The sequence below is a fragment of the Sciurus carolinensis genome, chromosome 3, assembly GCF_902686445.1.
Source record: "Sciurus carolinensis chromosome 3, mSciCar1.2, whole genome shotgun sequence".
Lineage (NCBI taxonomy): Eukaryota > Metazoa > Chordata > Mammalia > Rodentia > Sciuridae > Sciurus > Sciurus carolinensis.
This window is the reverse complement of record NC_062215.1, coordinates 119723833-119736370: the sequence shown is the minus strand read 5'-3', so window position 1 is coordinate 119736370 and position 12538 is coordinate 119723833. Positions and strand designations below refer to the sequence as shown.

General features: G+C 36.9%; 1 protein-coding gene across 1 annotated transcript in view; it reads right to left on the bottom strand.

Annotated features, from left to right (window-relative positions):
• The window catches only part of Ubr3 (ubiquitin protein ligase E3 component n-recognin 3), a 230170-nt gene extending 228394 nt beyond the window's left edge, over positions 1 to 1776 (bottom strand). The window contains 1 exon segment of the mRNA XM_047543181.1: positions 1167 to 1776. Within this exon segment, the coding sequence (XP_047399137.1) occupies positions 1167 to 1714 (548 nt within the window). The 5' untranslated portion in view covers positions 1715 to 1776.
• Between the last annotated feature and the right edge of the window lie 10762 nt (positions 1777 to 12538).

Genomic DNA, 12538 nt, shown 5'->3' with positions numbered 1-12538 from the left:
GCATAATAAGTAAAAATATTTTGGAATAACAGTACTTCAAGTACTTCAAAGTAGAAAAACGTGATCATTTCTTAAAAAAAAAAAAAAGGATAGTCTATCATTAATTATTAAGACCTGAAAATCGAAAAACTTGAATAACAAATTTGCTAATGTTCTTTCAACTGCTGACAGCCAAAATTTCCTCTTTTTCACTGTGTTTTTCCTTTTATCTCAGGATTTTCCCTGACACTGACATCATGTCCCAAACCAAAATCCTATATGTATTAACTCTTCGACTCACTACAGACTTTGAAATGTTGTAGGGTCGCAAGTCCCAACACCTAATGCATCACTGTCAAATACGTATGATCCTGTCAAAGATGCATTTGAATATCTCCTTTTAGGTAGACGTTCACATATTAGTTGGTGATTAAAGTGCCTTAACTGGAGAAGACCTAACACTTGATTTCTAATTTGCTCAAGGTTTTGTTTGTTCTTCTGGTATGAAGGGTATTCAATAACTGACTGCTCAATAGCCCTAATTCTAGATGTCACTCCAGCACACAAATACTCCACTGACAGCTCAACAGTCACTTTTCATGCATGCCCCTCCCCTTCCCTCCTCCCTCAACCCCCATCAGCTCAAGAGCTCCTTCGCTCATACTGACGGACACACGGACAGTTCAGAAGCCTTTCCCCGCGCGTCCTTTCCTGCAGTTAAAGACCACCTCCCCAGCTCTCATCATCCTGTGACCCAATTCAGTCCACAATATCACCCCGCTCCCAGTCAATCCAAATCACTTCCTAAGTCTCTTCTCAAGAATCAGGCAGGCAGCTTTGCAGCCTTTCCCACAAGTACACAATTGACAGCTCCATACCAGATTCCCCAAGTACCCCTTCCTTCTCCCTCCCCTCCTACCCCGCGAACTGGCTCTATTCTCCCTATCACTCGCGGAAAATTCACAGCCCGGTTCTCTAAATATGCTCTCCCGTCCTCCCCACCCTCTTTCCACCACTGACAGCTCAGTCACCTCAATCCCGTGTGGCTGTGCCCTCCCCCACACCCTTCCCTTGACAGCTCAGGGTCGCCTCCCAATTCCCCCCTACAGACCTCCCCCGACACCAGCAGGGTTGCCCGCAGAGCCCCCCGCCTGGGGTCGCCTCGCCAGGGGGAGGGCTCCACTCACCCACTCTCCCGCATCACGTTGCTGTCTCCGCAGTCACAAGCGCCCCCGGCCTGGCTGCGGAACATGTTGAAGTCGTGTCCGGTGTGGTCGCCCTGGTGGAAACACTCGGCGCACAGCGACATGCAGGGGGAGATGCCGCACGTCCGGCAGCGGTAGGCCACGAAGTTGGCTGTCCAGACCAGGCCGCAGAGCGCCGCGGGGTCGTAGGCCCGCACCGCGGCGCAGAACTCGTCGTAGCCGCCGCCGCCCGCCAGAAGGCACTTACACCACTCCAAGGCCTCCTCTTCGGCCGCCCCCGGACCGCCCCCGCCGCCGGCCGCCGCCGCCTCCTCGCCGCCCGCAGCCGCGGCCAGCGGCCGCTCGGCACTCAGCACCCGTTCCAGCAGCGCCTGCAGCTCCTCAGCACCTGCGCGGTTGTCCGGGCGGCTGAGGGCCGCCTTCAGGTGAGCTGCAGTGGCCGCCTTGTCTAGGGCCAGCCCCGGCGCGGGCAGCTCGGGCTGGGACTGCTGCGGCCCCCCGACGGCCGCCGCGGCCGCCGCCGCCGCCATGATGAGAGCTCAGAATTTGGAGAGTCCAGGGCCGGCAGCTCCTCCCGGGAGGGTGGGGGAATTGACTGCTGCGAATGCTCGGCCCGCCCAACTCTCGCGATATCCCTGAGCGGCCGCGCACCTCCGCCTGGGTCTCCGCCCCTTGCACACACCCCCTGAGGTTACGGGCTCTCCTTCCCGCCCCTTTCTCCTGGGCTCCGCCTCTGTTCCTTTCCTACCTCTTCGCTCTCAACTTTCAAAGATGAAATAAGGTACTCGCCTTAAAGAAAAAAGTCTAGTAAAAGTAAATTTTTCTTTATTTGCTTAAAATTATATACGTCTTCCGGATGTATTTAGGCACCTGCATTTAGTTTTGAGATGTTTGTTACCGTTTGCAAAGCCTACGTTCCTGTTGACTCCTATTTATTGAAGCAGTCTCCTAATTATTGCCCTGAATCAGTTCTTATCCTCATACTATTTCCTGGTTAATCTTGTGAAGCACATTCATTAGAAAACTAAAATGCATTCTTGGCTGTCATTCTTTTGTTCAAAATCTCTAATGGAAAATCTCAAATCATCTCTCAAAACCCACCATCATCACAAATCTTCCAATCTTGTATTTATTTCACACGTCCATTCTCATCTCCTAATAGTATTTCAAGTTCATCACAGATCAATGGGCCTGTTCACTGTTTTTTGAAGATGTTCTATCAAATCTTTCGCTGTGTCTTTATCATTTCCTGGTTCCTACACTACACCCCTATTTTGGCAATGCTTGCTCAGGTCATTTCCTTTCTTTTCTTTTCTTTTTTTTTTTTTTAATTCTTCGTTTTTCTTTTTTTTAATGATATAACTCCCTTCAACTGTAAAAATATCCGGCCCAGTGCACCAATTGGTAAATTTCGTGAAGGCAGAGAGTGAATCTTCGTTATCATTGCCCATAAGTGCTCAAATATTAGTCTTAAGTATGGTTGTTAAAGGGAACAATTATAACAGATAATACTTCTTGAATATCTGGTATTTGCCAATTCTTTGTATATTAATTCTTTTAGTCCTCCCAATACTCCTATAAAGTAGGTACTATCAGAGGAAATAAAAACTTAAAGAGATAACTTATATGCCCAGAAACACACAGTAAACAACATGTCCAGTGCTATCTCCAGCTGTAGCAAGGAGCAATTGGTAGCAGCCCAGCGAACATTTGGTAAACTAATTTATTGCATGAATAAGGCAAGATGGAAATCTTTTGGGCTTTAGTAGAGATACAAAGAAAGAAATTTTCCCGGGGTGTTTTAAACAGGGAGGAAAAGAAAATTAGGACACCAGGTGATGATGTTAAACAATTAAAAAAAAAGACTCCAGAGGATTTTAAACATTTATAACCTTGAAAATGTTGCATAAACTAGTCTGTAGAGGTGTTATTACAGGGCAAACCCTAATGCATTGTCATGCTTTTTCCCCAAAAATCTTTCTAAAGCATGAGTTGAGAAACTTAATAAAAATGACCTTGTTTCAATATTAAACAAATGAGATAATTGCAGTTAAGTGTAGTTGGGAGGTCTTTAAGGACTAGAAAGAAAGGGGGGAGGGGAAGGAAGGAAAAGAGTGAGGGAGGGAGGGAAGGAAAAGAAAGAGAGAGAGGAAAGGAGAGGGGAGGTGAAGGGAAGGGAGAGAGGAGAGGAGAGGGGAGGGGAGGAGAGGGGAGTGAAGGGGAGGGGAAGGGAAGAGAGGTGAATGGGTGGAAGGAGAGAAGGAAGAAAGGAGGGAGGGAGGGAAGGAAGGAAGGAAGACAGGCACAATCAGGAACAATGAATTATTTTCTTTCAAGGTGGTTTTCTTTTAAAGGCTATCACTGTTGCCTGAAAAATGAGGATAATTATAATTACCTGTCAGGTTACTGAGAATCTTAAATGTGATTAGCTGGCAGAATACTTTGTACAGAATAGGCACAATATTTTTTATGGTATGAATGTCAACAACTGCCATTAGAATTGGTAAGGTTACCATGCACATGGAAAAGATGTGATCTATATTTGGAAGCCAGACAGAAAATTAGAAATTAATACTGTTGTGAACATCATGTATATTTATGTGTTCAGCAGCTATCTGCTTTGCTCCCTTGTGGTAATAGAGGTGGCATGGGCCACCAGCTGGATTGGCCAGTTTTTCCCCAGAGTTTTAAGTGGAGCCAGCAGAGAAAAGATCTTTTGTCTTTGTGAAGTTTTGGTGGACCCAGCCTAGAACTAGGGTTGAAAGAGGCCCATGCACAGAGGCTGTTTTGGAGACAATGAAACAGATGCTTAGTGAGAGCAAAATGGAGATGTATCTGGGTACATCTCCCCCTTCCCTTTGCTGTTTGTGTAATTGAATACGATCCTCTTTTTTACTTAAACTCGTTGAAGTTGTGTTTTTGTCCCTTGCAACTAAGAGTTTTAATGAATACAAAAGCAACTTTGGAGCTGCTTTTATGTTTTCTGTTAAGAGACTTTATTCTAATTTTGCAAGAAACATCTGCCATTTATAACTTTTATCTCCTCTGTGCAATTTATTTTAATGTGAAAAAACAACTTAGAAATATTACGAGTTTCTTCTCCATATTAATGAAATTGGAACGCATACAAACATATAGTATTTAGATATTATTTTGTAGCTTTCTGTAACAGCCCTATGGTGCATTGTTATTTATTCAGTTTCTTTAGTAGAATAACAGTACTTAAATATAATTTTATGAGGTATAGCATTTAAGCAAGTGCAGAGTTTTCAGTTGAATTTCAGTCTGGCTTTCTTTCATGAAAACATGATCATTTTAGGAATTCCCCATGACACAAAACAATGATTTGAGGGATCGGTAATTTAGAATAGTTGTTTTTTTTTGTTTGTTTGTTTGTTTTTTTATGTTATACTAATGCATTGGGAAAAAAAATTATCAAGCTTCCTGGGTCCAAATGATAGAAGCCCCCAAATCCTGGGAGAGCAAAGATTTGAGAGCCTATCATACTGAATTTGAAAGCCAAAGCAATAACATTTTTTAAACCAGGACAGAAGTTGATTATTTCATTCATTTCAAACAATAATATTTCTGATTATTTAGTGAATATTTAGTAATAGTGATTATTAGATAATCACTAGTAAATAATCTCTAAAAAGTAATTATTTAGTAATATTTCTGATTATTTAGTTTTAGTGAAGTAAATAGCATCTGTAAGAGAATTCAGTGATTTTCAGTAAATTTACATAGTTGTGTGACTATCACCACAATCCAAAGTTAGGACATTTCCATCACTTTTTTTGAAAAGATCCCTATATTCAGTCTTTCCCTGTTCTCATTCATCAGCTCAGACAACCACTAAACTATTAAAATTTCTATAGATTTGCCTTGTTGAACAGTTCATGGACATGGACTCATTCAATATGTATTTCTTTGTGACTAACTTCTTTCACTGATCTGTTTTTGTAGTTCATCCATGTTGTAGCATGTATCATTATTAAGTTATTTTTCTATGGTTTAATAGTATTCTATCATATGAATATGCAACATTTTGTTTATCCATCTACAAGTTGATGCTTACAAGTTGATGCTTTGGGTCATTTCTAAATTTTTTTCAATTATGAATAAAGCTACTATGAATATTTACCTATGAATATTAACAAAGGACCTCTGTAAATATTCAGTCTTTGTAAAGTCTTTGTGTGGAAATAAACTTTAATTTCTCTTGGAAATTAAAGGATTAACATTGCAGGGCTGTATGGCAATTTTAACTTTTTAAGAACTGCCAAACTGTTAAACAAATAGTCTGTACCATTTTATATCCCCCCTAGTGATGTATAAGCGTCCTGGGTTTCTGTATCCTTGTCAGCATTTGTTACCCTGTCTTTTTGGTTATTGCCATTCTAATGGTATGTATCTCATTGTAGCTTTAATTTACCTTTAATAAATAATTGAGCATCTTTTTATAAGTTAATAGGTATTTATGTATTTTCCTTGGTAAAAATCTGTTCATACTTTTGTCCTTTTTTTAGTTTTTGAACATACTTGAACTTTATTTTAAACTTTTTATTAACACATATTAATGTACTTATCAATGGGGTTCAGCATGATATTTCCATGCATACATACATACAGTGCGCACTGATTAAAAAAATTTTGTCCGTTATAAAATCTAGATGTTTTCATTCATTTTATTATTGGTTCTGTTTAATGATTCTTTGGTTTTTAACAGGTTCAATATAGTCATGAGCAGTATAGACAGGAAATCTGGCAAATCTCTGGATCTCTGTACACGTACTGCAATGTCTATTAAACTGAAAAAGGGATGGTATTTAAACTTTTGTTTTTGTTGTTGTTGTTACAGAACTGAGGAAGAATTGATGACAATGGTGGAATTTTGTAGAAATTTATGAGTGTGTAGAGACCACTGTGGAATGCTGAAAGACTGCATTTGCCAACATGCATCATCACCGTGAAGCAGAGCAGGCGTCCTTGTTATTCTCCACAGGAATGCAATCTTGGAGAGAAACCAGCACACTACCCCAACTGCCCTAACCCAGAGACAGTTATTATTAAATACACACTAGTTCTCCCATAGTTAGAAGATGTTCCTGCATTTTACATGTATTGTAATTTATATCATAAAGAGAATTATTGAGCAACCTTTAAATTAGTTATCACAGTTAAATGATTGTGAAATGTTTTATTAACATAGAAAACCATGACATGGCAGATAACATATTTAAGTTATGTTCAATTCATTTCTAAAACTAGACTGTAGGTTGAAACACTCTTGTTCTCTTTGGACTGTTCCTCTTATCATTGTTTAAACTGACCTTTGGGGCTGGGGATATAGCTCGGTGTGTAGATCACTTGCCTGTCAGGCACAAGACCCCGGGTTCAATCTCCAGTGCTGAAAAAAAAAAAATCATATTTGTCCTCTGTCCTGTGCTACTAAGTTATTTATACAATACATCCAGTTCTCTGGAAATAAGCTAGATTTTCAATTCTGGAAGGATCAGTAATGATTATTTCTTTCAAGATTTGTACTTTCGTACATAGGGCAGTATATCCCTGGATATTTCAATTCCTTAGATGGGACATAGGAAATTGTTTTTGTGAATAGAACTTCATATGATTCCTAGGATCAGGCAAAATTGGGAAACAATGGTGTAGCAAAACTCAGCAGGCAGTGGGTGCCACAGCACATAACTTGTAATCCCAGCTATTTGAGAGGCTGAGGTAGGAGGATTGTAAATTCAAGGCCAACCTCCACAATTTAGTGAGACTCTGTCTCAAAATTTAAAAAGGACTGGGGATGTAGCTCATTAGTAAAGCACCCCTAAGTTCAGTCTCCAGCACAAAAAAAAAAAAAAAAAAAAAAAAGACAAGAACAGGAACTCGAGGGCACTATCCACATGAAAGATAATAATGTGGAGCTTACAGACTGATGGAAGCATATTATAAATTGTAATATAATCTAAAAATATATAATAATAATGCTAGTATTATTATTATTATTTTATTTCTGTTCTTGAAATGAGAAAACTGTTCTTTTTTTGAGACCAGGTTTCATTATCTTATCCACTCTGGAATTGAAATCCTGGGTTCAAGCAATCCTCTGCCTCAGCCTCCCAGGTAGCTGGGACTAGAGGCTAAGAAAACATAGAGGATGTTTAGGCAAGAATCACTGGGTTGAGTTTTCTGCTGTAAGGGTCCTTGAGAGAATGCTCCAGACCTCCCAGCACATGCACCGTCACTCTGACTGAACAATTAATGGAATACTACTTAATAATAACTTTGAGTTTCTTGAAACATGTCTTAATTATTTTCTAGTCCCTACTACACTATCTTACAAATTTCAAATATTCTGCAATGAATATTCTTTAACCACTTCTTAAAGTATGATCTGCACAACCTTGGGGAATCTCAAATTCATTTCTAGGAGTCCTCCAAATCAGGATTATTTTCATAATCATACCAAAACATCATTTGCTTTCTTAACTCTCATGATTTCAGAAGTGGGAAGTGTTTTCCAGATGCTACATGATGTGTAATAGTATCATCATTCTCACAATTAATAGAAAATGGTTCTTTTGTATCCTTGTGTTTTTTAGATCTTACTGAGGTAATAAATAATAGGATTAGGGTTTAAACATGTACATTTTCAGAGATTAATTCAATTTGTTCTTAGTATATCTATCATATTCTTACTGGCTCCTTCCATTTATATCTGCTTTTGTCTCTGTGAGTTCATTATGATCTAAATTGTTATTCTGAAATCCTCAAGTTTTCACTACCCACTTGCAAAAATATAAAAAGTATATACTATTTGTATCATTTTGCAGTAATTTTTAAAATTTGAAAGCATTTTTAAGTTTTAACTAAAATGTTTTTTTGAAACTGTTATTTTAAGGATTTTATATTTTTTTCTAAAATAGAAATTACTCATGGCTTTTTTTACATTTCTCACATTTAAGAATGAATCCTATAAACGTGACTGAACTTACTATTTTCCTTATTTCTCCAGGTTCAACACCAAATAAGTATCAAAGAGTTATTTTTAATGGGAATGTTTGGCAATAAATTTATTTCATGCTGAAATACTTGGAGTATTGAATAACTTTCTTAATCTTGTGATTTGTCTTGGGACAATTGCATTGACACTTGTACTGATGTTGCAAAATCACTGCTGAATTAAACTGCTTTTAAAACATGGTAAGAATCAATGCAATAGCAATAAGCCATCTAGTTGTTATTGTAGTCACCTCTGCTAAATACTAGAAGAAAAACAAGCAGTTTCACTTTAAAATGGCCTCAATAAACAATTAAAAATATTGATTGCATTTTAATCCATGAGGACACATATTAATAGTTTAATGATTAGTAATTACCCATAAAGCTCTGCTATTATATACTGAAGTATCTTGGAAGTCTCCAGAAAAAAGTACATAGGAAAAATGATAAGCTAAACTATCAGCTTTATATTTTTAAATTATGACCATCTTAGTTGGCACTGCTATAACAGAATACCATTGACTTGGTGGTTTACACAACAAATATTTATTCCTCACACTTGTGAAGGCTGGTAAGTCAAAGATTAGTGTTCAGGTATGATGAAGTCCCTCTTCCTGGCTTAGGGTGGCTGTCTTCTCGCTGTGTCCTTACATGACAGGGGCATGGTGGAGAGGAAGTTCTCATCTTATTCCATCACACAGTCACCATCTTTGTGACCTTATCTAAACCATCTAAACCTAATCACTTCCCAAAGGCCCTGCTTCCTAATGCTAACACTCTGGTGGCTAGGGTTTCAACACATAATTCCGAGGGTACACAAACTTTTACTCCATAACAGTGGCAAGATATACATAGCATAAAATTTACCATTTAGCCATTTTAAATGCACAATTAAGTGGCATTAATTGCATTCACAATGTTATGTAAAGATCATCACCATCAATCTCTGCATCTTTTTTATCATTTCAAACAGAAACTCTACTCATTAAGCAATAACTATCGATTCCCCAACCCACTCACTCTCAACCCTCGCTACCTCTATTCTACTTTTTGTCTCTACGAATTTGCCTTGTCTAGGTATTTCATATAAGGGGAATCATACAATATCTGTGCTTCTGTGTTTGACTTATTCCACTTAGCATAGTATTTTCCAGGTTCACCTATGTTGTAGCTTGTATTTGAATTTCATTCCATCTTAGAATAGAATAATATTTCTATTTTATGTGTATATAAATAGTACTACAATTTGTTTATCCATCCATCTGATGATACACACTTAGGTTGTTTTCACCTCTTGATTATTGTGAATAATTCTGCTACGAGTGTTAGTATGTTTGAGTTCTGCTTTCAGTTCTTTTGGGTATATACATAGAAGTAGGATTGCTAGATCATATGATAATATTGTTTAACTTTATGAGGAACCACCAAACTCTTTTCCACAGTGATTGCAGCATTTTATAATCCCAGCCATGCATGAGAGTTCCAGTTTTTCCACATCCTTTCCAACTCTTGTTATTTTACATTTTATTGATAATAACCATTCTAATGGGTGTTATTTATTGTGATTTTGATTTCTATTTCCCTCATGACTGATGAAGTTCTGCATCCTTTTATGTGCTTATTGTCCATGTGTGTATTTTCTTGGCAGAAATGTCTATTCAAGTCTATTTTAGAAATAGGTTGAAGTTTTGTTTTGGGGTTGCAGGAGTTCATTACATATTCTGATATCAATCACTTATAAACTATATGTGACTTGTAAGTATTTTCTTCCATTTTTGAGTTGTCTTTTCTCTTTGGATAGTGTACTTTGGTGTATAGAAGTTGTTGATTTTGATGAAGTCAAATTTACCTACTTTTTCTTAGGTTGCTTATGCTTTTGGTTTTGTATTCATGAAATAGTTGCCATTTTCAATTTCATAAAGGTTTTACATTTTATTTTCTTCAAAGATTTTTATACTTTTAGCTTCTAACTTTAGGTTGTCAATTCATTTTGAATTAACTTTTACATGAGGTAGAAGTTAAAGATTCAATAACATTCTTTTGCATGAGGTTATCTAGTTTTCCTAGAACCATTCATTGAAAACATTGCCTTTCTGCATTGAATGGTATCGGTATCCTCGTCAAAATAAATTGGCCAAATATATGAATGTTTAATTCGTCTATATGTATGTCCTTATGCAAATAGTGCACTAGTTTGATTGTTGTAGCTTCCTAGTAAGTTTTGAATTTAGAAAAGTATAAGTCCTCAAACTTTGTTCTTCTTTTTCAAAACTGTTTTGGTTATTCCAGATCCCTATAATTCCACATAAATTTTGGGACAAATTTTTCTATTTCTAAAAACATGGAATTTTGATAGGAATTGTGTTGAATCTATACTTTGGTTCAAGTTGTATTATCATCTTAATAATATTGTCTTCCAATCCATGAATATGGGATATCTTTCCATCTTCTTCCATTTCTTTTTTTTTTTTTTCTTTTTTTTTTTTTGGGTGCTGGGGATCGAACCCAGGGCCTTGTGCTTACAAGGCAAGCACTCTACTGACTGAGCTGTCTCCCCAGTCTTCTTCCATTTCTTTTGGCAATGTTTTGTAGTTTTTAGTGAATAAGTCTTTCACCTCCTTGGCTAAACTTATTCCTAAGTATTTTATTCTTTTTGATGCTATTGTAAATAGAATTGTTTTCTTAATTTTCTTTTCAGATTGTTAATTGCTATTGAGTAGAAACAACAAATTTTTGTACGTTTTGGATTCTGCAACCTTGACAAATTAATTATTTTGATCAATTCCAAAAGTCGTATGCTTGTATAATCTTTAGGGTTTACTAGGAGTTGGCTTTTTTAAGGGAACATAATTTTATTTGAAAGCATGACTGAGAGACAAACTATGGTTTTTCAGCTTTGGTATTTGACAGGCATTTTCTGAAAAGTGGAATAAATACAATTATCACTTCATGAAAAACACCAGACTGTATTTTTTTGCCAATGGGGAAAAAAACTCAAACTTTTAAGCAAAATTAATGTTTTGGAAAACTTCCATCTTGAGTTTGACAGTCTTCCCACTACTTAAAGCCTTTTCTGGGGATATCAGTGTTGATATTAATAAATGTGATTTTCTGGTATTGTACAATGAAACATTATAGAAGACTTTCAAAATCCAGTGAACCAATTTTTTCCAAATGACTAATACATGATATTATAAAATCATGTATGACTAAAACATTTACTCCAAGTCCAAGACAGATTAAAGGACTGCAGTGTAACAGTATAAGAAGTTCATTGATTCATTGATGTAGCTTAAGATTCTACATTGCAACTAACCTCCAAGAAATTATGAGGTGGGGAGGGAGAGGGAAAGTGCTGGGGAGTAATATTGGCCAAATTATATTGTTATATTGTGTGTCTGAACAAATATGTAACAACAAATCCCATCATTATGTATAACTATAATGCACTAAAAAAAAAGTGGGAAAAATTAAAAACCAACCTGCATCTTCGGGATAAACAAAAGAAAAAAAGACTTTATCACTTGTTATCTTGTGGTGGCATTTCAAAGAAGAATGTCTACAATTTTCTGAATAAGCTATAAAATACTCCTTACTTTTCCAACTAAATAACTGTCAGGCTGGGTTTTCTTCAAATACTTCAAGCAAAACAATATATTACAAGAAATTGAATTAAAAAACAGATGTGAGAATTCAACTGTCTTTTATTAAGACAGACATTAAAGAGAGTTGCAAAAATGTAAAACAATGCCACTCTTCCCATTACTGCTTCTTTTGGGGGGGGGCATAGTTATTTTCCACATAAAGTATTATATTATCACATAATGGAATTATTATTGTGGTAAATGAATTAATAGATGATTTTTAAATTTTTCTCAGTGTTAATTTCAAGTCATATAAATATCGGTAGAAACAACCCACACAAACAAAAACTTTTTGAGGTGCTTAGCAATTTTATTTTATTATATTTATTGGTACTGGGGATTGCACCCGAGGATGCTTTACAACTGAGTTACATCCCCATTTTTATATTTTATTTTGAGACAGGGGCTCACAGAGTTGCTTAGGGCCTTGCTAATTTGCTGGGTTGGTCTCTAACTTGTGATCCTCCTACTCAGCCTACAGAGTTGCTGGAATTCCAGGCATGCACCATCACTCCTGGATTCTCATTTTTTATGATTACATATGAATCTACAATTATCTCAAAATTCACCTTAACTGTTAAAGTAGAAAAAAAATTACTTTCAACTTCCAATGAACCCTTTACCTTTGAATTTATAGCTAGTTTCAAGTATCTTTTTCTCCACCACCTTTCTATCAATAAACACCCCCAGCAGCAA